The sequence below is a fragment of the Cyrtonyx montezumae genome, unplaced genomic scaffold, assembly GCF_038088225.1.
Source record: "Cyrtonyx montezumae isolate F1298 unplaced genomic scaffold, pur_monq_1.0 scaffold_5, whole genome shotgun sequence".
Taxonomy (NCBI): Eukaryota; Metazoa; Chordata; class Aves; order Galliformes; family Odontophoridae; genus Cyrtonyx; species Cyrtonyx montezumae.
In genome coordinates, this window is record NW_027072056.1 from 14791273 (window position 1) to 14817815 (window position 26543).

Consider the following 26543-nt stretch of genomic DNA (forward strand, 5'->3'; position numbering starts at 1 on the left):
GGGCACTTCAGTGGAGAGGGGACTTGCCCCAGCCCCTGAGCCTCTGGGCACAGAGACACCATCTGGGCTTCAGCCCTTCAGGAAAATTGTTGAAGAAAAGGCAGCTCTTACAACCAAATTATTTGGTTTAGTGGTTTTGGATTTTTTTGCACAGCTTTGGCTTGGTGTGCTTTTGGGCCTGGTTTATCCTTGCTCTTGCTGTTTGTAGCTTGCTTTGGACTGAGCACTGAGGAGCAGTGTTTTCTGGAGTAATATTTGCAATACTGGTAACATAGCGATGGGTACAAAATACAGCTCCACGGGGGAAGACTTGCTGAAAAGATCCATGAAACGGGTGCAACCGCAGGTTTATCACCCAACCATCATTAATACTTCATTTGAAGATTTATGTTAGAGGAGGGCATTTTTTGTTTGCCCAAAATAAAAACTCTTACCCTCCTTCATGGAAACGCAACCCTAGATGTTTTCAGATCTAACATATGAAACACAGAATTGTAGGGATTGGAAGGGACCTCTGAGGATCATCAAGTCCAGCCCCTCACTAAAGCTGATTCTCTACAGTAGTGTGCCCAGTCTGCTTTGTCTCACTGGGAAGAGATTTGATCTTCAGTGATCCTTCTCCATTAGATCTCTTAGAAAGGTCCAGGGCAGACATTTCACAGCTTGCAGAATGTCAGCTGTGACTGTGCACCAATGCCTGGAATGTGCTCTGCCTGGATGCCGATGCCTGCAGCTATGGCATCTTGGAAATGTAAATCTGGAAAGGGCTTTAGGAGAAGATTCTTTCCTTTCCTTGGCAATAGGAGGAGCTCAGCTGGCAAAGGTCCTGAGCCACATTTGTCATTGCTTTGTAGCTGCTGGGGCCTGTAGGCAGAACGTTTCCTCCAGAAGATGTGTCCATGACTTTCACTCACCCAGCCATCTACAAGGGACATGGAAGAAATTTGCCCCTGGGTCCTTCCTTCATGTGTCCCTGATTAGTCATCGCCTAGAATCTGAAACACCAAAGGCCTGCAGACATTTTGTGAGCCAAGGTCCACTGGGGAATAGTTCAGCAGTCTGCAGGGCTCACCTGACTTCAGCCTGCTCATCAAGCAGGGTGACTCACACAAGATTATCTTGAATCTCATCCAAAGTTTCTGCTCCTTGCAGTCAACAATATAACCTGCTGGCTGTTGTAATAGTGTTTTACTGCACCTAGCTGCAGTGCTGCACTGTGCAGAGGAATACTGGGGTGCTAGATGCCCTCGCATGCAGGCCAAGCCGTGCCACCTTGAGCTTCCCACAAATCATTAGAATCACAGTATCGTAAAGGTTGGAAAGGACTTCTAAGATCACCAAGTCCAACCCCAGCCCATCCCCACCATGCCCACTGACCATGTTCCTCAGTGCCACATCCCCACTGTTCTTGAACACCTCCAGGGACAGTGACTCCACCACCTCCCTGGGCAGCTGTGCCACTGCATCACCGCTCTTTCTGAGAAGATATTTTTCCTAATATCCAACCTGAGCTTCCCCTGGAGCAAGATCACCTTCTCTTATTCTGTTGTGGTGGCACTGACATCCCTGTGTGGCATGGTAGCAACTGTGTTTTGTTCACCCAGCTGGTGCGGTCAGAGTTGGGCAGGGGTCTTTGCCCTTCAGCTGTAAGTAGTATTTCAGTCCTAGGTTGGATTGATGGAAAGAAGTGCGAGGCTTGGTTTAGGGGAGAAAAAAAAATAGTCCATTCGAAAAGCAATTTGTTTCTGCTTTCTGTGAGCAAGGCTTCCAAATGAACTTTTAGTCAATTCTGCAGTACAATCAACAGGACTGGAAAAAAATACCAAGTGAAGTAACACAGTGGCTGTGGTAAACATGAACCAAGGCCTTGGAAGTAGCTAATGGCATACCACAAAAGAGTCTCCTTTCACCCACCGCGGGCCGTGCCAGCAGCGAGCGCTGCCAGCGCTGGCTCCTCGCAGAGGAAAGCATCATTTGGCTCCCTTTTGGATTTCATTACTCTTCCTGCGCTCCCTCCTGCTCGCAGCAAAAGCCTTTCCAGTTGTAAAGAAGTGAATTAACTCTCTTGGTGTCAGTGATGGATGAGGCGCTTTCTCCCTCTTCAAAGAGGCGAGCCGTGCTGGTGAATGCGGGCCAGCCGAGTTGAAAAGTCCAAGCGGAACAGGGGAGCCCACGAGGTGACCCAGCTGTCACACGGGCACCCTGGGGACGGCTCCCACTGGTGCCATGCGGGACAGGAACAAAGCCGCTCTCAGTGCACTCCCTGCCTGCTGGGCTCATGCGTTTTGTCCCCTTTCAATGCGCTTGGGCACATCACTTAGCACACAGCAGCCATCGGCACAGGGCTCGGAGCCTCAAAGGCTTTCAGGGTTAGTGCGCTGGTACTTGGAGGGCTCATTCCAGGCGTCCATGGCTAATCATATTAAAGGTGACCTCGTGGGCAGTGCTTTCCATTGTTGCCATATGTTTTGTCCAGTGCTTGAGTGATGTTGTGCATTGGAACGTATTCATGCGTCACCTAATTTAATCACCAGGCTTAATCCCTTCTCCTGTTCTACACTCTTAGAATTTACTGGCTCTTTGTGCATTGTCTGGGTCCCCTTCACAAGCCAATACAGACTCCTGCAGATATTTTTATTTACTTCCAGAATGCATTTTAAAAAAGCACCCCAGCAACAAAGCCAGCAAGCTCTGCAGAGAGTGAGTGGTGTAGTGGGTGCTCTGGGGGCTGATCCTTATCCCTGCCCTCTTCTTCTTCCGTCTTTTCCATAGAGACATTAAGAATTAGGCTCATGGGCTTTAAAAAGCAAAACAAAACGAATGGAAAAATGACTGAGAAAGTTGTGCATCTCCTTTTAATATTGTTGGAATAAATAACTAATTTTGAGAACTTTACTGTCTCTGTAAAATACGGTGTTGGTTTCTGCCTTTAAAACTTACTGCTTTGGTATGGGCAACTCCAGTTCCAGGACTGAACTGGACAAGATTAACCCAGCAAAGCCACGAGTCCATCATGCTGTGAAAATGGAAAGTCTGATCTATGCAAAACTGCTGCAAAAGGCAGAGAGCTGACATGGTTCACAGAGGCCAGATGTTTCTAGGGAGCGGCACTTGCAGGATGATTTCTAAAGATTTTCCCTGCCCCAGCTGATGCTGCACTGTGGAGGTATAGGTTAAAAACTGGGAGGAGAGATCCAGTTGTCTTGTGACTTGCTTTAGGAGTGGACGGGCTCAGCCCTGGCAGGGGAAGGCAGTGATGAGATTTGAGGATGATACATGATCAGGTTGCTGCTGTGCTGGACTCCCAGAGGCAGGAAGCTTTTTCGTTTTCTTACACTTGCCGAGGCGGATTGTTGAATAAATACCTCATGGTGTGGCTCAGTTCTTAGATTCTCCTTCCCCGCCTGCAGCGTGCTGGTACCCACAGCTCCAAACAGTGGAATACATCCCGGATGTCTTTGAAACCTTAAACATAGCTCGTACCGATTTGACCGAACTGCAGCTTTCAGCTTTCCTCTGTGCTAGCATGCAGAGCTTCTTGCAGCTGAGCTCGCATGTGTGGATTTGCTGGTCTTCTGCGACCGCGTGTTATGGTTTAGGCTTGATAGGAGGAAGGAGGAATGACGTGAAAGATTGCAGATTTGTGACCGGTTTTAAAAATAGCTTTAAAATATTATGTATCTTCGTTTTGAAGAAATGCAATACTGCTTGGAAACCACAACTACTGAACATAAACCATGTCAGGTCCCTTACATATGTTAAATAACAGTGCGGAATGGAGGGTTATAAACAGGCTGCTGCGTGCTAGCACTGGAAGAGGATCTCTGATTTGCCCCCAGCAGTCAACAGCAACGTCGCAGGACCTGACGTTGACTTGGCTGTACAACACTGCTTTACATTTTGTACCACACCTTCTCAGAGCACACCTTGCCAGAGCCCTTTCCGAAGCACGTGCGTGAAGAACTTGCTTCTCCACTGGACCGGAGCCGCTGCAAGGGAAGCGGGAGGGCAGGGTGCCCACCCGGCCGCCAGCGGGCTCTTGGCACCTGGCTGGGACAAGTCACCTGGCCCCCATCCATCCCCGCTTCCGTCTTTTCACAGGCTGCGACAGAGGAGCTGTGAGGTCCCTAGGAAAGAGTGAGCAGGAGCAGGTCACTGCCAGAGGAATTCCAGCGAGCCAAAGCCAGCCCGTTCCCGGGGGAGCCCAGCGGCAGCCTGCTCTCATCAGCCATGGAATGGGCAGGGATGTCCTTGAAAAGCTAGGAATCTCCTGCTGAGAGAGCTCAAAGCAGTACGGTTGGGGTTGGGCTTTGGGGCTGCTGAGTATTTCACAGCAGCACCCTGAAGGATGGGGAGGAAAAGCACAGCTTTTCAACTGAAATCATAAAACCATTAAGGCTGGAAAAGACCTCTGAGATCACTAAGTCCAAACTCTAACCTGCACCCACTGTTCACATCCCTCAGTGCCACATCTCAAACACTTCAGGGTTGGTGACTCCACCACCTTCTTGGGCAGCCTGTGCCAGTGCACCATCACTCTTTTTGAGATTTTTTTTTCTAATATCCAACCTATGGACATGATGTGATTGAGGCGTTCTGCATCTTCCCAATCTCACCTTCAGCTTAACAGCTTGTGAAAATAACTAAACCTAGAAGTGCTGTTGTGATCTCTCTCATTACCTGGCAGAGCTCTTATCATCTCGGCGCAGGGGCTGTTCATATTTTAATGAGTTTATCTCTTGTATGGAGGGTATTACAAGCTTTTGTCTGTCTTCCAGCGCAGCTCTACGGAAATCCCTCCAGGCATGAGATAGTACCTGGACACTGAATTAATCTGTGCTCCTAGGCTCTCACAGCTCCATTAGGGGCTTAGCAGGGGAAGCAGCAAGCATTAACAAACTTAAGAAAATAGGATTTGCTGTGTTCGATCTGCCCTCAGCTTCTTGTATCCTCCCACCAGCAATGACAAAGACTGGGCACGTTGCAGGAAGACCCAAAATGCCAAAGCTGATTTGCAAATTGTGCATCTGTGTTCCCCAAGGGGAAAAAAAAGTTAAGCGACTGATTCAGGCTCAATAACAGATGTGGAATCACTCCTCCTCCTGCCATGTGCCCAGAGACATCTGCACGCACAGCTACTTACCTTGTTTCCATGTGGCCTGAGCCGTGTGAAGGCAGTGCTGTGTCCCGTCCTGCTGCACTCAGGTTGCAGCAGCCCTTGTAAACCAGCACAGATCGGGTGCTTTGCGATGGGCAGTCTGTCCTGTTGCTCTTCATTGAATGCATGTATTTCCTTTCTTTGATCAGGAGCTTTTACTGTAGCTGGCTTTCTTGTTGTTTTCTATGAAACAACCCACATGCCATGTTTCACTCGCAGTGTTATGTTCCTGAGATGAGCCAGGTATCAGTCAATGCCCAGATCTGCTGCTTTGAGAGCTGTTCCCCTCTACAGTGCTGTTCTGCCCTGACTTCAGGCTCTCACAAGCCACCAGTGCTAAGCCTAAAGATAAGCTGCAGGCTGCTGGAGCTTAGGGCCAGTAAATTGAGACCTGTTTTCAGAGATGACTGTCAGGTGGATGAAACTGAGCAGCTGGGGATAATGACGGGCTGCCTGCAGTATCCACTGGTAACGGCATACCGAGCAGTGGGGTTAGGGAGGTTTTCCACTCAGTTGTGTCACTTTTCATCTAAAGCAAACAGAGAAAACAATGACTGCTTTCCTTAAGTTTTTCAGGATCTCACATTCATAAGTGCCTTAGTGATGCCTTTCTGGTCATGTTGTACTTTTTCTTCATCAGACCAAAATGACACATACATGGCAAACTGCTTGGAGAAAGGTTGCTATCACCTCTCTAGCAGCCTGTAGGCTTCTTTCAAATTCCTGATGGCAGTCAAACCTCTTACTCTTCCTTCTCTCTCAAATTCCTGCTTTTCAAAGTGAATTTCCACAACTCACATGGGGAAGAGTTGGCCAGGTGAGCTGGGTGGGACCTACCTCTTCCTTTCTGGCCAAGGAGAGCCAGGAATTCATCATCAGTCTTCAAAATACAAGAGTTTCCTGTAGCCCCCAAACTCCTCTCTATTAAGGCTGGCAAAGCCCAGCTTGTGAATGAGACATTCTTTATGCAACAAAGTCAAGTTGTGTTTTGTTGTTTGTAGAGCACCAGGAGGGCTGAGAAAAGCACTGGGAGAGCAGCTGGAGCCAGGAGTGCTTTAAGGGGAGGCTGGGAGTAACATGAAGCAGCCAGGCAGTGAAATTTGGCACACGTCTTGTTGGTGTCGCTATTTTTTATGTGGCATTTCCTAGGGATGTTTTGCTTTTATTTTAAAATTGATGTATGTGTAGTAAATACTTCAACTTCATTGACACTTCCCTAGTGGTCTAGAGCATATGGTGCCACGTCAGAATTTGTTGGTTCCTGAAGAAGATATTTTTAATCTACCAACGTAAACTCTTTGCAAATGTATAATCTTTATTTTAGCCCTGTGGTTTCCTAATTATGCATGTAAAGAATGAGCTCATCTAGTTTATAAATTATAAAGAAAATGAATAGAAGTGTTCATCTCTTCTTTCAAAATAAATCTGGTTCGGTTTTCTATGTGCCTAACTTCTAATGCAAGCAAGTGTGAATGCTTAAAAATAAACTTATTGAAAGTTCATGTTTTTGCCAAGGGGCAAAAGTGGTCTCCTGCCTTGTCTTCCCAGAAGGGCTGCTCAGCTGTCAGTTGCAGCTGTGAAGTAGCAGTCAAGGGTATGATGCCAGCTTGGGATTCTGGTGACCACATCTGCATCTCTTTGCAAAAGATCCAATAGATGCCATGCCGCTCTCTGGTTTTGCTATTACCTGATGACCTGTAACAGAAGACCTGAGGCCATGAGACCATGGAGCAGCCCTTCTGTGTGCTAGGGAGCATGGATTGGTGATTCTGATCCTGTGATAGGAAGACCCTAGGATCTCTGCTGCGTCCCAAGGGCATTTTTTTGGAGAGGAAGCCCTGCTGCGGCCTGAGGAATCATTCAGTAATAACTTATAGTGGCTTTAGGTCCCAGACTGGGAGCCTCTCATCAAGAAGGTCAGTTTGGGAAAAGCAAGAAAACTGCTATCTTCTATTTTCTCATTTGCTAGGGATTCACTTGCTTGTTGTGCATTTTATGTTGTTGTTCTTGGGTGAATTGCAGGCAGTAGCAGAGGAATGACATTTGAGTGGAATAGCGGGACTGTAAAATAGAAATGGACAGCGGGATTCAGGCCAACAGTAATGCCCCAACGAGTTTCAGTTCCTTTTCTTAGACTAGAATAGACTAGGTTGAGTTTCAGGCTGATGTTTGCCTTTAGCCCCATGCACGTGTCTTGCAGCCTGTTAACAGGGATAGCATTCTGGCTAATGTCACAAAAGGGAAAAGGCACAACAGAAACGTGCTGCTTGAGTGGTGCAGAATGAGTAAAGTCTAAAATGGTATGTTGTGCAGCAAATGAGAGAGAACCTGTCTGCTTGGGGGACCTTGAGACTGGAAAGGAAAGCACAGTTAGGTGGAATTCCCATCCCACCAAATAAGACTGTCCTTACTGCATTCTCTTCTAGAGAAAGGGGCAACCAGGGAGAAGCTTCTACCCAGGGTCTTTCTCCATCAATTTTGAACTGCAGCACAAATAGAAAAGCTCTCTGGAAGAAGTGCTTTGGACTCAAGAACAGCTTCTTTAAGTGAAAACACAGCTGTGAGGTTTGCAGGCTGAGCTTCTGTAAGGTCTCATCCAGTCGGCACAGCCAGCAACGCTGCAGCCCTTCCAGCACGCAGGAATTGGGAAATCCATTGTGAACAAGATTGAGTTTGATGGCCTGTGTGCAGGCAGATGGATGTATTTTTAAGGGACAAGGTGCCAGAAAACTCTGTGATTACGTTACTGGAGCACGGCTCGTTTTTTGTGGTTTTAAAAGTGAGTGTCAGGACTTCAGGGCTTTTTGTGTGTGTGTGTGTGGGTCAAAACCAAAATTTGGGAGGGGCATAAAAACCTGCTTGATGACTAAGTTTATTCTTAAAAAGCTTTCTAGAGCTTGCTAGAGAAGGAATTCTTCATTCCACACAGGGGCTGTTACCAGTCTTTTTGGACCTCTGTGCAGGTGGGATATAATAGAATGAGTGCCACAGGTAGCAGAGTCCCCCTGCCCCTCAGGACACTGTTTTCAGAGTAATCTTTAGATCCACTCTCCTAGGCATTGTCTAGCAAGCTCATGTTCTGGTTCTCCTTCTTGCTGTGAGTGATGTCTTTTCTGCATTGGTGGAGTTACCATGAACTGCATAACGAAGGTTGGCGGAAGCATGCCCTTACATTGACCCAGAATTGGGATACCTGAAACCTCTGACCTGGTTGCTCAGCTGAACTGATCATACCTCTCTGAACCAGTGCATGTGTAGAAAAAACTTATTGTCTGGTGACAGAGGTTTGGTGCTCAGAGCCAAAGGGGGATTCGAGCCAAACCATTTACTCAAGGGGCATGTAGAATTTGCCCAGTCAAGTCAATATCAGTACTGGCAGTGTTTTAGCAGCCAGAAGGCTTCTAACCTCCTTGTGCTGTCTCCTTGTTGGAGCTACCGGGCTTTGTCTCATGACTGGGCCCCTAATTGCTGTGGGCCTAAAACTTGCTTTAAAATGAGGACTGCTGCTGGCTGCACCAAAGCCTAGAGGTCCACAACAGCATCCCTCAGTAAGGTGGCATTGCCTTCACCTCGAGCTTGCATCATGCACCATCCAACGTAACTAGGGGTCAGCCATGTGCTGTAACTACATTCCCTTCCTCCATCCACCAGTGGCCAGATCATGAACCCACCTCTGCTGGGTACTGTGTATGCAATGTTCTCCTCTACTGGGGAGATCTCATCAAAGCCCAGCCCTGTGAATTGCCCAGGGAAGTGGTGGAGTCATCATCCTTGGAAGTGTTTAAGGAAATAGTAAATGCAGTACTTAGGGAACATGGTTTAGTAAATGCAGTAGTGGTGGTAGGTGAACTGTTGGACTAGATGATCTTAGAGCTCTTTTCCAACCTTAACGATTCTATGATTCTTCTGTTTGGGTGTACTGCAATTGCGTCTGGCAGCAAGCGAGCCTATCCATCACTGTGCGCACACAGATCCCAATTACTCCTTTTGACAGCTCTTATCCACACACCTCCCTGTGCCTCTGACATCTCAATTATTGATGGGGCTCTCCTGGTAGGCAGCGCTCTGTTTGCAGCATGGCTGTGTTCCAGCTCCCTTTCCCATTGAGTTCATGCACGCACCACACCGAGCGTTTCTTTATGTGCAAAGCTATTGAAGTGGAAAGGGATCTTTATTAGCATGTGAGCTCTGGGGCTGTGCTACTGAAGAGGGCAGTGCAAGCCAAACTGCATGGCTCAGCGCTGGGAAATCTCCCCCTCCTCTCCCTGTGAAGCCCAGCAGTGTCTTGTAAGATGAAATGATCTCATATGTTTAATGCTGAAGATCACTAGAGCTGATGAGCCTTCCTTGTGACAGGGTCACCCTGCTCTTGCATTTCTGTAGGAAACCAGCCCCCTGCTGCCCCTGCAGACATACAGTCCTGTATTTTGAAGAGCAGTGGCCTTTGCTTTGTCTGGATATTTGTTTGCTGGCTTTGTGGCAGCTCTTTGCATCCTGATGAGGGACACAAAAAAGGAGCTTCAAAGCAGCATGCGGTGTTGGAGCAATGTTGTCAAGTTGGTTCAGAGTTAGAGCTGTGCCAGAGGGAGTATTGCAAAAGCCTGTTTGTTTTGTAGGTCTGCTTGTACCTGGGAGGCTTTTGGGATGTCTCGTGACATTGCTTTAGCAGAAGTCAGATAGGAGGGATGATAAAGTGGTTGTTCAGCTGCTGACATTTCTCCTATCCCCAGAAACCTTTAGATGAGAAGGGAACAGAGGTTTTGTGCTTAGTGAATGAAGGCAAAAGGAAAGGCTGGCTGCTGGAGAAGGTGGGACCAGGGAGCAGCAGCAGCATAGTGGTACAGTCCCCATAACACAGACCTTCCTGGCACTGTGGGTGAGCAGAAGTGGCTGAGCCTGCCAAGCAGGGTGTGTTTAGTTTGTTTGAAATAGCAGAACCAGAGAAAGAAGGGTTAAAATAACAGAAAGTTGAAAACGTGGTATGTCAGGATGCTGTCATCTTTGCTTTCGAGGTAGGCAGGATCTGTGGGACCCCATCCCCCAGACAGTTGAAAAGTCACCCTGCCCTACCTGAATTGCTGTCCCCTGCAGCCTGTCCAAACACAGCCGGTTTCCCTTCCAGCCCTTTTCCTTCCTTCCCACGCCCTGGTCTCACCCCTCAGCCAGAGCAGTGCTGCAGAGCCCAGGTGAGCTGTAACCAGAGGTGCAAGTGCAAAGGCCTCTGAGCCGAGAGCTGGCACTGAGAGGCTCAAGCCATCCTCACTGTGCCCCAGTCAGAGCTACTGGTACAAGCAGCCAAAGCCTCACATACCCAGTTTTGCACTTTCTTTTGTTTTCTGTCCTTGCAATGTGGTCCCTCCCCTCAAAGCACAGGGCGTGTGGGGCTGCGATAACCACTGTCCCTCTTGGCTCAGTGGTGCTTTCTGATATCCCAGCAGGAAAGCTTCGGATAACCTGACCTGGGAAAATGGCTTTGAGGAGTTCCCAGCTCCTCCTGCCCTCCGAGGTGGGTCTGAGCAGTGTTCTGGGCTGCAGCAGATCAGAGCTAACAGGGCAGGTGCAGTTGGGGGCAGCCAGGTGCAGATGGTCATCTGGACAGTGGTATGAATTGTGATACCGCTGCCTTGAGCCCATGCAGAGCGTGGATGTGTGTGCTGTGTGCTGCTGTAGGAGTGTGTTTCAGAAGGGCTTACTGGGTTGGGGTGTGGAAGTCACAGGAGATTGGTTGGGTTTGGCCTCGGCTTTGCTCCTGCTTTGGGGCTCAGTGTCTGAGATGGTGAAGTTTTCCATGATTTCATGGTATGCGGTTTTATTTGGGTCATTGAGAGCACAGTGTAAGACTTTGCTCCTCTGTAGGGAATGGAGAGTTGATGCTCCGTGCAGTGATTCAGCACATGGAGTTTCTTAACAGCCTAAGGGAGAAAGATGCCTTAATTCACTATTTACTCCTGAACAGGCCATCAATTTGAGTTAGCCATTTCCTTGGAGCCCAGAGGAGAGAGTGTGATCCAATGGAGTGGCTCAGCACTGCTGTCCTCCTCTCCCCACTCAAAGAGGTCAGGTTCAGCATTTTCAACATCTCAGCCTTCACTGCGGCCTTTCAGGCCCATTTCAAGACCTGAATGATCACAGAATCATTAAGGTTGGAAAATACCACTGAGATCACCAAGTCCAACCCCTACCCATCCCCACCATAACAGTGTCCTTCAGTCCCACATCTCTGTGGTTGGTGAACACCTCCAGGGATGGTGACTCCCCCGCATCCCTGGTCAGCCTGTGCCACTGCACCACTACTCTGTGAGATGAAATTTTTCCCTAATATCCAACCTGAACCTAGCACAACTTAAACCTCTCGTCCTATTGCTGTCAGCAACCTCCTCTGAAGGATGTGGCCCCTCCCACCCAGTCCTGGTGAGCGGGCTGCATCCCTCCTGCCGGGCACAGAGCTGCCCCTCCAGCCTTCCCCTGGGGAAAGGAGCTCAGCTCGGCCCTTTTTTGGGGCTGTTTTCCATGTCAAATCATTGGAGACGTTTTCATCAGAAAAAAAAGTCTCCTTTCAGAGCTGCTCTGTGAAAGAGGATTAGCTTTTCCCCCTTAAATAAATGGAGCAGAGCAGTGTCTGCAACCCGCCAGCCCTCAATGAGTGCCTCCTTGGAGCTGTGAGGAAAGCAGCTTCCAGGTCCCATCGCAGCCTCCTGCCGGACGCCGATCCAAACTGCAAAACCCTCCTAACAGCTCTTTAATAACTCCGCGCAGAAGGAAAAATCTGTCACCTTTCCTTCTGTGGTTTCTCCTCTGTTCTGACGCGCTGGGGGAACGGGATGGAGCCGGGAAGGCTTTCAGAGAAAGGCTCGTGGGAACTGCAGCGAGCGCTCCTCTCTTTGGTGTCTGAGGGGAACCGCAATCGCTTTGGTGAAGGGCGGTGTGTGTGGGTGGGTTTGGAGGGGTGAGCTGCTCTGACCCATGCATTGCAGAAGAACCACAAACACTTTATAGTAACAAAGGGTGGAAAAAGCGAGAGCTTTCTGCAACGCATGTGACTTTTCCCTGAGGTTTGGAACCCCGCGCTATGTTCCAGGCCACAGTGTTTGCGTGTCAGGCTTGGTGAGCTGCTTCGAGTTGCTGTGATGACTGAGAACACAGCCTAAAACGTTGCTTTCTTTTTTGTCTCTCCCTTCTCACCCCCCACCCCCTCTTTGCAGCTGAAGCTCTCGTTTACCTTGGACCAGGAGAGTGGGATGCCTCAAGGCTGCTATATCTATCAGTACCGGGACAGCAACAAGTAAGTCCCACGGACACTGCACATGGCAGATAGGGGAAGGTGCACCCAGAGGAAGCTGCCCTGTGTCTGGCACAGGGAGCACAACTGCACGTACCACTTAAAAGTGGATTGAAGCTCCAGGCTTGACCTGAAACTGGAAACAGCACCTGCAAAACCAACTGCTTTAACATGCATGAGGCCCTGCAGCCCCTTTGTTCCATAGCCCCTTGAAAGGCCAACCCTTGGGTACTGCGGCACTCAACCAGGCTCTGTCCTGGGCTGTTGGCAGCTGACATCCCACTGTTCTGTGTGGGAGAGTGGAAAGGGGTAAGCATCCCCTCCGCCCACCTGCACAGAGCTGCAGCACCCCGTTCTCACTGCTAGAGCTACACTAAGCGGTCTTTTATTTGTAGGTACCACAGCCCAAGTGCAGCCATGCCCTCTGTTTTTATAAAGTCCCTTACAGCATTCAAGTTTTGGAGCACAGTCCTCTACTTCTAGGTGCCCTGCCTATTTTGTGCTAGCTGCCTAGTAAACTGGCGCCCAAGATGTTTTTATTTCAAATCGCGTTCTCATTATCAAATTGACAGCAGCAGCACAGTTGAGGAATTTCTGTGTTCGCGCTGGTTGCTTTGCATGAATACCAGTGTGTCATAAATCCATAGCCTGTTACCTCCACCCATAGAGCTCTGCTGCTTGCCAGTTATTGAAGGTTGGCCTAAAATAGCAAGGTATGCGAAATTGTCAATGAGTGCAACACCCTGTAATTAGATCTGCTTTGAAACGCTGAGAGGAGAAGTCCTGACAAGGAAGAAATAAATCTGCAAACAGCACCTTCTCCTTTCTAAGCTGAGAAATTTCTGTTTGAAAGGCAGTGACACACAGTGGGCAGTCAGGAAGACCCCCAGACCTGCTGGGTTTTGTTACAGATGTGTGTAGATCCCGTGTTTCTAATTCTAGGGGCAGCCGTGTTTTCTGCACTGACCCTCCTCTCCCCCAGCCCTCTGTGTGCCATTGTTGGAGGAAACTCCTGGGATGGGAGTGGAGCTGTTAGGTCCAAGTGCTGAGGCCAATAGCAGTGCAGTTGCAAACGTTGCTTTTATCCATGAGCAGTCCAACAGGAGACAAAGTCACTGCAGTGTGTTGGTAGCTGTTGCTGTGAGAAACGTATGGCTGTGAACTGCATTTCTGGCAACCGTGAGAGCCAAAATGCCCAGAGCAGTGCCAGCCAGAATCGTGCATGTATGAAACACAATGCAGGCAGGAGGAGTGGAATTGCAAGTAAACCTGGACTTGTGCACGTCTGACAAATCCAAGCTAAGTGACATCTCACCATGAGGCCCTCTGCTTTGTATTTTACAGCTGGCTTGAGCAAACCTGGGGCTGGGGGAGCCCAGTGGGCTTTGGGCATGCATTCTTCCCCTGCACCCCATGCCCTGAGCCCACTTGTGTGATGGAGTGGAGCATGGAGGTTTGTGCTACAGCTGATGTAGTCCTGCAGCCCAACCCCTGTGTCTGCACCATGCTTTGTAGCTGTGTGCCACCCAGAGAAGAAGTGCCGATGAGATGCTGTGCATCCCTGCCTGGCAAGGCTCCGTGCCACCAGGGTAGTGTCTCTTTCCTCCAGGTGGCAAATGCTGTTCCAAGCTGCAGCCAGACGAGGCCACCGGAGCACAGCATATGGTGGCCTCCGCCCGCAGAACAAAGGGCTGAGCACTGCTGCAAGTGTAATTACTGGAGCAATTAAGATTTCTATTGCTTAGGCTAGCAGTGCGAGTACCATGCAGTCTCCTACAAGGGCAATCAATTGGAGTTTGTTCTCTTTAAGATGATAAAACCCTACCAAGGAATACGTGCCTGCTCCTGGCACTTTTTTGCACTTTCTCTTCCAGCGGTGCTGGTTGGCACAGTGCTTACTGGGAGCAGGTACTTCAGGGAGACTGGAATCAGTGGCACATCCTCCCCAGCTCCACTCAGGTCACGGAGCTCTGCACCTCCTTCTGCAGAGCTCTGTGTAGGCTCCAGGTTTGGGGGAACTTTTGGTCTTTGTGAGCCTTGAGAGTAGAAATAACGCTGAGCATTCAGCTGGTCTGCCCTTGGTTCTCTGCTGTGGTGTATTGCTATTTGATGGCACTTAATAGTCCCAGCAGAGCTCAAGGTGCTGTGCTTGGAGGAGACAGGCTGTCACTGCAGCCACGGGGGGACCAGGGACATCACTTCTCCCCTTGTTCCTGCTCAGACTCAGACGTTTCCCTCCCTTTGGCTGCCAGCCCTTTGAGCCTTCCTGGCCCCAGAGGAAATTGCTTGACCTCGCACAGATGAAAGCTGTCTGCTTTCTCATTTTTAAGCCATGGCACTTAAATTCTCCTTAACGGAGATCAGTCAGTACAGTGTGCAGAGGACAGGGCTGCTGTACCTGGCCGCTCTAGGAAGGCTGTCCCCAGCCGTGACATGGGGACAGCCTGATGATGTGTGCGCAGTGGCATTCTGAACAGGAGCATATTGTCAGCCTCACGTTGCCCCAGCGCAGTGACATCCAGGGAAGGAGTGCCTTGCCAGCCTTCCTGCAGTGTGACTGTGGTGTGTCTGGTCCTTGGGCTGCTCCCTCCTGCCCAAGCTGCATTTCCCTGCACAGGATCCAGTGGTAGAACCTAGTCAGGAAGTGGAGGATAGCAAGACCGTTCGTGTCCACCATGGCTCCTGAATCCTGTCTTTTGACACGCAGACCCACTGGTGCACAGTTTAGTAATACAGTGCCAGCTGTGCTGAAGAAGTGCCTGGGACCTGAGCACTGATCCTACCCTTGCAAGCTTCAGGCATCCCAGGAGGGATGAAGCTGAAAAGGTTGTGGGTAATCATGGAAGCTTTCGTTCAGCCCAAGTACATGACAAACTGAAGCCAACTGGGGATCCTCCTGGAAGTCTTCTGGCTGCATCTAAGAAGTGGAAGATCCTCTGTGTTCTCTGCACTCAGTGCCACCATCCAGACACTCCCCAGCTCTACTCACAAGCCCACAGCAAGCCTGCCTCCTCACGTGCCTTGGTCTTCCCCCAGGGACTTCTATTACTGCCCCGTTCTCAGATGAGGATTTGTTCAGGGTCCCCACCATCTCAGACAGCAAAGAGCTGTAAATTCCAGGCAAGATCACTGCTGTTTCCTGGGCCATATTTGCAGGTTCTGTAGTGCTACCTTGTCCCCAGCTGGCTCTCCTCTAGCACAGCTCCCCTGCTCCCTTAGCCTGCAGGTACTGCTCTCTTTCTCAGGTCATCAGGGATGCTGCCACGGCTGATACACCAGCTTGCAGTCTGCCAGTGAGTTCCATTCTAATTCCTTGCTGCAGCTGGGTTTTGTGTCAGGATTACGAATTTGCAGTGTGGGCTTTCACATTCTTTTCAGAGCAATTTCTAAACCCAGAGGAGCAGCATTTCACATGGAAGCACTTAGAGACATCTTAGAAAAGCGGTGTTGGAGTATTGATCATTTCTGCTGTCCAGGCACGCAGAGCATTACAGATAGCGCTGCTGTGCGGTGTAGCCACTTGCAGGCAGCACCACACAACTCTTCAGGATGAAGAGTGAAAAATAGCTCCAGTTGAAGGGAAAAGTGGTGCCCTCCTTTTATATGGAGATCAATGATGCCTGGTACATTGGATTATCACTTAAAACACCAGGACTTCAAATGCCAGGGTGCATGCACTCCTTCTGCTGACAGGTTAGTGATATATAATGTTGTTTGGGTTAGCAACCGAACTCCTTTGTGCAAGCTTTTCATAAGGTGAATATAATATCTGCAGTGATGTACCCAACATTGCATCAGGAGAGCCAACCTATAATTATGCTTGAATTGTTGGAATGGGTTATTTGTCATTTGCACATTAGCTCACTCCATTTATTGCTACCACTCAGGGCTGCAGCAAACTTGGTGTAAACAGAGCTTGGATGGAGGTTTTGGTTGTTTCTTTTTTATTTTTTTTCTTTACTTTTTTAATGCAGCAAAGCAGAATTTCTTTGGGTTTCTTCCTGTTCTCTGGGACAGCTATTCCCTGGGAATGATAGGAACAAAATATCTAAACCAGCTGACACAGCATAACTCCTTTGTTTTCAAAAGCAACTCTCAGGTGTACAGCTCAGCTTGGACTTCAGTATGGCTTTGAAGTCAGCTGGAAGGTTCTCTACTGTAGGTTTTGGGGTCTTTTGTTTGTGGTTTTTTGAGGAGTTGAGGCTTCTTTGTGCAACAAACTGCCTTATTGCATGGTTGATTCATGACATGCATGTCCGTAATGCCGCACAGTTTGTCTTGGGGTAAAAGAATCAGAATCCTTAAGATTGGAAAAGACCTCCAAAGATCACCAAGTTCAACCACAACCCACCCCCACCATGCCCACTAACCACGTCCCTCAGTGCCACCTCTCCATGGCTCTCAAACACCACTGGTGACAGTCACTCCCCCACCTCCCTGGGCAGCCTGTGCCACTGCACCACCGCTCTTTTTGAGAAGATATTTTCCCTAATATCCAACCTGAACCTTCCCTGGTACAACTCAAGGCCTTTTCCTTGAGTTACCTGATGGTATCTGATTTTCTAGTTAGTGATCAGCAAATACTTACACCACCTGCTCTGAGCTGTGTGGCTCAAGGCAGTCTCTGAAAGTGATACCTTCTCTTGTTTGTCTTGTGTTGCAGGCATGGATTTCTATATACATGCAGTCCCTTGGCACCTCAGCTTAGATGAGTGCCATCCAATAGCAGTTATTCACCTGAAGCTTATAAAATGCCTTGTTTAGATTTCAGATCAAAAATAAAATTAATTCCATTTGCAGAACTGGATCTACCAGCTAATTTCAAATTCTCTAGAATGGGATTTTCACTTCAGGGTGCCCTGTTGGACAAGTTGGCTTAGCTTGCACAGGGCACGTCCTACTGTACTGCTGTTCTGGAGCCCCAGGCTCAACTCTACACATCACTTAACTTTTTGCAAGCATTTCCCTAGTCTTGTTGGCTTGCAGACAGCTGAGCTGCCCTGTCACTCTTGATGAGCTTAGTAAGGTTTAGCTGTTGTTGGAGGGCATTGGAAGCTGGTGGGATAATAAAGCTTGCATTTCCTTTGCTGAGAAGAAAGAATAGCACTTTGGTTGTATGCAGCCCCTGGGTTTGAGGCTACATCAGCCTCCCATGGACTCAGAGCACTACCAAGATCCAGTGGAAGATGCCTCTACATGGGTGAGAATAGGACTGGAAGCACAAGGCAAGCCAGGCCATGAGAACAGTATCACAAAAATGACAAAGCAAGGTGGAGTTTGGAGTTTTTCTTTAGATACCGTATCTTGTCTTTTGTTTGACATTTTGGTACTAAACTTTATCCAAGTGTGCAGGTGATGTATGTCCTTCACCTGCCAAAGAGTAAGCATTGGAGTTGGCCAAGCAGTGCTGGTGGACTGTTTTGTCACCACATGTGGAGATAAACCAGTCCTCCTGGTTTGGCATGGGTTCACTGTAGGCTAAATTGTCCAGGAGACTAAGTCTGCACATTGACCTTTAAAACTCCAAAAGATATGTAATCCTTCCTGCCTTAAGATAGGCACTCAATGTTCTGAACATCACAAAGGCTACTGGGACATATGCTGTGAAATATCCTTTGCCACATGAAACCTTGAGCAACAGGATGTTGCTCGTTCTTGTAGAGGGGACCCTATGGCCATTTCCAGGTGAGAAGAAGGGTTCTTACAAAGGGCTTTGCCTGGGGTACTACTACTCAGCTGCTTTTCTCAACACAGACCTGCCTCCTCCTCCTTCTGCCACCCAGCTACTTTAATAACAGGTTGCCAGTCATCCAGTGCTGTAGAAATGGTAACTGTCAGCTCCTTGGAGTGCCTCTGTCATGTGGAGGCTGCCAGTGGAAAAGGTGACCAAGGAAACCTACCCTTCCCCATTGTGAGCCAATAGGATTTGATGATCTGACTCCTTGCAGATGAAAATTTGGGGTTTTCCATTATGTCCTACACAAATCCCGCATGCACAAGTAGATCTCTCTCAAAATGAAGGGTCCGTGGGGTTCTAATGACCCCATGGAGTAGTGGGTCAGTCACCCTCCAGAGGGGTGTGTGAGCTCTGTCGCTGCTCTCGTGGAGGAGAGTTTGTTGTTTGACCTATTTCAGTGTTTTCACTAGGTGAGGACCTGTTAAACCTCCTCGTCAGTGCTGGACAGCCAGGTTTTCAGTGACAGTCAAATAAGTGAAAAAATGAGCTGCAATTGTAACTGAATCAGAGATGCTGTGTCTGTGTGTCATCCCTGGAGATCTGTTTACATATCCATTCGCTTAAGAATATGTTTGGAAGCCCTTGGTAGCATTTCAGCATCATTTCCCTGTATATGTCTGTGTAATGCCCAAGGCGCTGAGCTATATCTGAGTTAGAATTGTTAACCCGTGGGTCTGGATGTTTTCAGTAGAGCTGAATCACACAAGTCTCTGATTAGCCCTTAGGTGCATGGGGTACAGGTTTGACGTGGGGAAGAGCAAACAATTCTGCTTCCACGTGTTCAAGGGCAAGTTTGATGGAGCTCTGGGCAGCCTGATTGAGTGGGTGGCAACCCTGACCATGTCAGAGGTTTTGAACTGGATAATCGTTAATGTCTCCTCCGTGCCCTACTTGTGCTATGATTCTAGGTGAAGCTTCTCTCACTTTTACCTAGAAACTAACTTGCTTGATTGACTTTGTATCCACGAAGACCCTGTGCTGAGAACTGTCAGACCCTCAATCGCCCCTCTCCTGGTGGGATTTCTAGGAGTAGCTTTTCATATCAAATGTGGAAGAGGAGCCCTTGTTTTGTCTCCACATCCTTGAATGTGCAGTGACTTCTCTGAATCTAGGCTGTGTTGTCCACTTCTCTCTATGACATTACAAGCAGGGAGCGCTGGGACCAGAAAACAAGGGCATGTGCCCTTTGTCTCTTTGTTAGGATGTGCTTTAGGTACAGCCAAGCAGAGAAAGGCTGTGTGCAGCATCAGGCAGTGGAGGAAGACCAAAGACAATGAAGGAGATGCTGGGGACCTAGAGCACATGTTGTGCTGACAGTGCTGAAAGCTTTGCTTGGAGACATCTTTGTGCTGCTGCCAGCGTGTGGTTTGAGCTTTGGGTTTGCCATGAGCAAAACCTCTATGGTGTGTTCAGCACTAAGTACCACTCCTCAGGGGACCAGCAGTGTAAGTTGGAGTAACCAGGTGGATCGTCAGCCAGGTGGGGTTGTTTACTGTGGAAGAGCTCCTGGTTGAGCGCTCTGTCTAGGAATAAAGCACACATTTGAAAGGCAAGAGAGATTAGTCAGGGAGTTCTCCCTCTCCCAAGGACAAGAGTGGACTTCTGATAGATGTTCTTGTAAATCAGGGGTAAGAGAGGAAGCGCTTCTCCTTACCAACTCCTGGTCAGCAAGGGTGAGTGGTTTTCCTTTCTCCAAAACTGCCATGCTTTGCTCCTGTTGCTTTTTCAACTGTATATTTCATTTTCAAAGTTCAGTGCAGCTAAATCAATCTGGTGATGGACTCTGTTCCCTCTGTTCCCTACTTCTGCATTGAAAAAAGGAGCTTCATATCACCACGGTGTTTTGTGTGCTCATTTCCTCGGGTTATCAGGGTCACCCTAAATGGGGTTCTCGTTACAGCTTAGTACTTTCACCTATTTCAATTCATCATGTATTAGTCAATCTGGAGCCTAATGGGTTTGTAACCTGGCTTTACCTGCACTGTTGGAGACATTCACAGCAATGTAAGAGGACTGGGTCACAACTTCCTTTCAAGTTAGTGGGAAGATCTTGCTTAGGAGGAACTTTCTTGAGGATCAGAATGTACTTTGCATTAATGTTTCCATCAACGTTAATGGGAAATGGTCCTAAATTCTTCAAATCAGCTTCAAACATCTGAAGTTTTGTGTCCTTCACCTGCCTCACCTAAAATGGAGCTCCTGAGCAAAGTGCTCTTAAATGAGCAGTGCCATTACTGACCAAGGTATCTTTGTTTTTCCACCTTTTCCCTCCCTGGATATGCTCTGTTGTGTGATGTCTCCTTGGGTGCAGGGCAAGGCAGTGCAGCAGGCTGCTCCTCCACACCCAGCCCAGGGCAATTAGTGAGCCCCAACCCCCAGTAATTAGTGAGACAGATGGGATCTGCATTGATCTGTCTGTGCAGAGTGAGCCAACACCAGTCAGAAATTCTCCTTTCCCGCTGTCTCCACATTAAAAAGAAGGAGACCATGTAACGTGATGAATAAGTGGGAAGTACGGGGCAAGATGGAAATAAATTCTGTACTAATGTGTAGGAAGGATCATTAAGACAGAAAGGCATCATTGATATGGCCAGGCTGCAGCCGACCTACATCTCTGTGCTGAACATCGTGCCCTGTGGAACAGCCACTGCAAAAGGCAGAGCTCTGCAAGATCTCTGCTATTTGCTTGTTGCAGGGAGTGCAGAGATAGAGTTGGTTCAGAGTAAGAACCTGTTCTTGGCAGCAGTGCAGTGGTACCTGCTGTAGGAATTGCCTCCTGGTGCAGTTACAAAACCATAGAGTCATAGGCCTGTTTTGAGTTGGAAGGGACCTTTAGAGGCCATGTGGTCCAACTCCCTGCAATGAGCAGGGACACCTGCAGCTCCGTCAGGTGCTCAGAGCCCCATCCAGCCTTGTAGATGCTCACGGGTTGCTCAGGTCTGTGCAGTGCTTACCTCAGTCAAGGCACAACAGAGGTTGTGGGAGAGCTTCAGCAAGTACACAGGAGGAGGAGCATGGTACTGGGCTCAGCTTGTGTCCATGTGTCTCTTTGGGGATGTGTTTTTGGAGGGGTGAACAGAACAAGTAACCTCGAAAGCAGAGCTAAGGGATGCCTGTCCCAAGATCTACAGTGGGTACAGCCATCCCTTAGCTCCCAAAAGTGTGAAGGGGTGGCACAGGGACATTGCTTTGTGTGTGCTCACCCAGGGCTTTCGTCTTCACAGTGCCGCTGCTTGTACTTGACAGCTCAGCTATTGTTGCAAAGTATGATTTAATAGTGAGACTTGATTACAACATGCAAATGTAGCTGCTGGGGGACTATCTCAGAGGTTTGTGGAGATTAGCTGTTAAATTGGCCAGTGCAAAAACATTATTAAGCAGAGAACATAATTACTCATCTTGTGCTTTTGTAGTGTATGGAAGAGACAGATTTGTTTAAAAGCCAGCAAGTCCTGTATAGAGAAAGGACTCGTGTAAATGCCACATCATGTACTGCTGTATGTTGCAGTATATTTTATTAGAGAAGCAGTCCTTAACAACAGCATTTGGGAACTTGTGGAAGGAATCCATTATATTATTCTGCATCGTAAAAGCAAACCTAATGTCTGTTCTGCATGAAGGCTGTGCAGATATTGAAACATCTCCTTTCGGTGGTGGTTGATTGCTTTTATGGAGATTGTATCGTATGGATATAAACAAATCTGGCACTTGATGTGGAATCTGGGAGCAGGGCTGCAGACCGAGGCATCTATCTTCTGTGTGCGTGCATTCCCTCTGAAATGCATCATGGTTCCCATTAACACCTTAAGTGTGGGAAGTAGGATTAAAGAGAGGCTGTCAGCACACAGAGAGTGAAAGTCTAGGAGTGTACTTGTCTTTATTTTTTACCTTTCAGTCCTTGAGTAGTGCATGGGGCAGTTGGTTAGTGCTGTATACCTGGTTTTCTGAGCAGTTCCTCCTCTCTGAGTTATTTGGGGTTGGGGAGCAGGGGACAAGTCCTGAGCCTCTACACCAGCTGTTCTTATCTCTCTCAACAAGGTATTCACACTTTTAAGCTGCAGATCCAATGATCAGTGCTGATAAGCCCAATAAACTCCATGTGCTGGTAGCATTGCAGTAGCAGTCCCTGGTAGGCAGAGAGCAAGCAGGAGTGATGTGTTCCTGTCAAGCTCCATTCTGGATGTACAGCAGAGGTGCCTGCTAAATGGGTGTTACCCTGTTCTCAGCCTGCAGTGCTAAGAGTCATTTGTGAAATCCTCTTCTCTGGCAGCATTGATGCTGTGCAGTGGCTCTCGGCTGCGGGGTTGTTGTAGGGAGAGTTGTGCTGGCTCTTTTGTGAATGATGGAGTTGTATTGCATTAAGCTGAATAGCACAGTTTGAGCAAAACCTGCTTGTAACTGGTCCTAAGAGTTTGCCATTGCTTCTTTGAAACCCTGGGCTGGAATAAGGCAGTGATAATTAATGGAGGTTAAAGTCCTCCTCCTGTCTGTGAGCTGGTTGGAAATGGAAAAGAAGAACTTGTCACAACTGTGACTGGCTCTAAACTGCTGTCAGGCTCTCCTCCTTCCCTTCCCCTGCCCCAAGTGGAAAATTGTATTGGAAAGCAGCAGTGAGAGCACTTAAATCTTTCCACAGTTCATTTCAAGCTCCCTTTCTTCTTCCCAGCCATTCCCAGGCCAGTTCAGGGCGCGGATGGGAGACTGTATTGCTGGCTAAAACTTGCAGGATGTTAAATAACAATAGGAGAGTGGCTCTCTCAGAGGGCATGGTGTGCCTGGGCTGCACGTATACCATGAGCTGCATTTCCCATGCCTTGACGTTCAGCCTGTCCGTGCATTCCTGAACAGCTTCCTTTCAGTGTGAGATGTATCTTGGTGTGTTATGGAGCAAGCTCAGGCTAAAATGGGATTGGTGCTACCTCTGTGGCAGAGGGATGCATTCAGTTGTTGTGAACAGCTCTTGATGGGCAGTTGGTTATCTTTTTGGGCCAGACTCCAGGAAGGACGTGACACATGTGTTTGGCTTCCCCAGATCTTAGTGTGTTCACACCTGTGTGAGCAGAACATCAGGAACCTGCTGGGGGGCAGCAGGCCTTGTGCACCTTCGTTTTTCTCCCATCCCACAGTATTTTCAGAACTTGGGAAGATAAAATTCTCACCCCTCTGTTCAGTCTGATGTTGGAGGGTGCAGTGCATTCCGTATACAAGGGCAGTTTCAGGTTGGCATTACTCAGATTTACAAATGGTTGGCCAAGTAGGTAGAGCTGGTGGCCAAAGTCATTCCCGTTGGACAGCTGAGCAGTCCTATGAAGGCTGAGCTGGGCTGCCAGGAAGGAATGTGTCTGGTTGGGATCCAGCCACCACGGGAGCCTGAGTCACTCCATCTGTAGTACTGAGGACATGCGAGGCCAGGGCCGGAGCCACCATTGCACTTCCAACAGTAGGGTCTTCGCAGGTGACTTTCCATGGTGGTTTCCCAGTGTGGAGTGTCAGATTCAGGCACTGAGGAAGAGGAGGGCATTGCATCCCAATGCAGGATAGTGGTGTAGAAACGAAAAGCAGACTTAATATTGTGCTTCCTTCTAAATGTGTACTCTGTTCATCCAAGGGTTAAGCTGTTGGAGAGATGTGTCACTCAGGGCCAGGTATCTGTCAGGCCTGAACTGGAGGCTTGCCAAGACACGGGGATATATGGCTTTATTTCTCTTTTGTCATATGGAGATTACTATTAAATGTCTGTAGGACAAAAAAGCTCTGGGGCATCTTAGGATATGCTCTGTGCTCCAAAAGAGCTTGTTGTTTTGGCTTTGCAAGACTCAATGCAAAGGCAAGAATCGATGCCTGAAGTGCTCCTTTTCCAAGGATTAAAAGACACTGCCAAGGCTCTGCAAGATGTCTGCACTGCAAATCTTATCGTGATCCAGTGCTGAGATCCGTTGATTTCCACAGTGCAAACGTGCTGACAGGTCTGTGTGCCTGCTTTTTGGTGACAGTAGATTTTTTTCAGAAGGTTGATCTGTGCTGTTGAGCTCTGGTTGTGGCCTGGAAGGTAGCGGTGCAAGGGCTCTTCTTCATCACAACTTTGTTCTTCATCAGCATGCCCCCCTCCTCTCCACTCCATCCCGTGCTGCTGGATGTTCTCAGTCGTGCCCAACATCAGTAGGATGTTTAGCTGCTTCTTCACTACCCCGTTGTGTAAACAAGGCTAATTTCAGCCTGCCGCCACGTGTGGGCTCACTGGAACATGGCAATAAATCCACGCCTGAACGTTTTCTGGTAATGGATGGGGTGGTGATGCTGCATTGCTGCCTTCAATCTCAGCCTGTCCTTACACCGTTAACCTCAGGCTGTCCTCAGACCAAGCCAGACTCTTCACAGCCCTATGCCAGTAAATCAAATCAAGGCACATAAAAGTCAAGGGAGAGAGAAGTTACAGATGGAAAAGCCCCATTGTACCCTGACTCTGTCCCACTGCAAAGGGGGCTAGGCACCATCAGGGAATTTCTGCACTGCTCCGAGCCTGACCACTGGGGCCAGGCAGGGGAAATGTGGGGTGGAGGGGGATGGCCTCCATTTCCTGCAGCTTTTCCATCGCACTCATCTCTTTGCATTTCATTCCCTTGACTTTATTTTTAGGAAAGAAAACCGTTGTTGGTTGCATATTCAACAAACCCGATAACGTTCGTTTTCCTGCTCATTGTTTTTCACTCAGAGCTATGCCTGACTTTTCTTTAGAAGCATGTTTTTCTCACCTAATATTTAGTTTAAGATTGTAGGAGCTGGATGTAAAACCTTCTGGGATGTTTAAATCTGCCAAGAGGTTGCCTGAAAGCAGAAGTTATCCAAAGTGCTTCAGTAGTCCCTACTTAGAAAACAGCACCCCCAAATCCCGCGTCGCCCGTTTGCCTTTCATCCTTTTGCCAACTATTATGGGTTGTTTTAACCCCGGTGTGGTGTCCGTGTCCCACGTACCTTGCTCCCCTCCCCCTCGGGTTTCCATGTCTTTGAAAGCCTCTGTAACCAGAGCGTTCATTTGTTGTGCTTCACCATCGCTTCAGACCAAGAATAATAGCAGTGAGGCCAGCTGGATCCCTCGCTCTGTATTGATACAACTGTTCCCCTTAACCTGCCCACACTCAGTGCTACAACTGCAGCTCTGAGGTTGAAACGGAGCAGCGATGGGCAGCTCTGGGAGCTTGTTTTCCTATAAGCTCGAACAACGCTTACAAGCGTGGTTAGGAACCGGATCAGAGACCCGGAGGGGCTGTAGGATAGTTATCCTTGGAGATTGCTAGAGCTCAGCTGGAAAAGGCCAACTTGATCCAGCTTTGAAGTTATCCTGTGCTGAACAGGAGAGGGGCTCACTTGGCAAATCACTGCCTGGCCTCATCAGCATCAAGGGGCACATGCTGGGTTGTTGTGCCACCACTGCCTTTGGTTGCCAGATATTCTGGATTATTTTGCATGATTTTGATCTTTTACAGCTTTTTTTAGCTTGCTTTTCTTGTTCGTCTCCTCACAGACTTTCTCATACTCTGTTTGTTTGTCCCTGGGTCACATCCAGGTCGGTAGATGGATGCCTGACCCAGACACTGCCTATTTCAGGGTATGCTTGTGGTGTAGGATGCTCAAGCAATCTGTTCTATTTCCCCCTTGCCCATAAGTTTATCTCATCCTTTGGAAGTAATCAACTCTTCAGTGTCAAGTAAGCTGGGAAAAAGCATAGCCAAAGGCCCCAAGGGAGAGATGTGCATAATGTCTATGTCTCCTTAGCTAGAGGGTCTGTAGAGCATTATCTGATGGATACGTGGGATGGGAAGGCCTAGGTGGCAGTTCCAGTTGACCCCCCTTGGCACTGTCTGTTCTGCAGATGCTTTTTCCCTTACTGAAAATTTGACTCAGTTTAAATCGCAATAATAGAAAGCTCAGGAGTAATCCCAAGAGTAGGTTAATATTTACAAGCTATCAGCTTCAGGTTTTATCTCCATCCCTTGCTAGCACGGAGATAAAATCCTTTTAAAAAATCCCTTTTGATCTTTCTGGTTCATGACACGGCGCTAGCATGACACTTCCCGTATGAAACTGGCAAACATCTTAATGGAAACGTAAGTTTTTCTCATCCCTTCAGGGACCAGTAACAGATGAGGAGCCCCCTACGTACAGGGGCCATGGCTTTATAATGGAGCATCAGTGATGGACAGTGTACTCCTGCTAGGAAATGTCAGAATGTTATTTCTGCTTCAGTGGCTTAAGATCATCTGTTTACCTAATGGACTTACATTTGCATTTTGCAGGTGTTGTGTTAATATTAATGTGTTGTCTGAATTGTTAATATTCCTTCACTTCAGTGTTACATTAATGAAGGCTGC

The 26543-nt window shown here is 48.3% G+C and overlaps 1 protein-coding gene across 3 annotated transcripts in view; it reads left to right on the plus strand.

Annotated features, from left to right (window-relative positions):
• The window catches only part of DIS3L2 (DIS3 like 3'-5' exoribonuclease 2), a 162777-nt gene that overhangs the window by 123014 nt on the left and 13220 nt on the right, over positions 1 to 26543 (plus strand). For all 3 annotated transcript variants that reach the window (XM_065748085.1, XM_065748084.1, XM_065748086.1), the window contains one exon: positions 12361 to 12440. In XM_065748085.1, coding sequence (XP_065604157.1) covers positions 12361 to 12440 — 80 coding nt within the window. The remainder of the gene's footprint in view (positions 1 to 12360; positions 12441 to 26543) is intronic.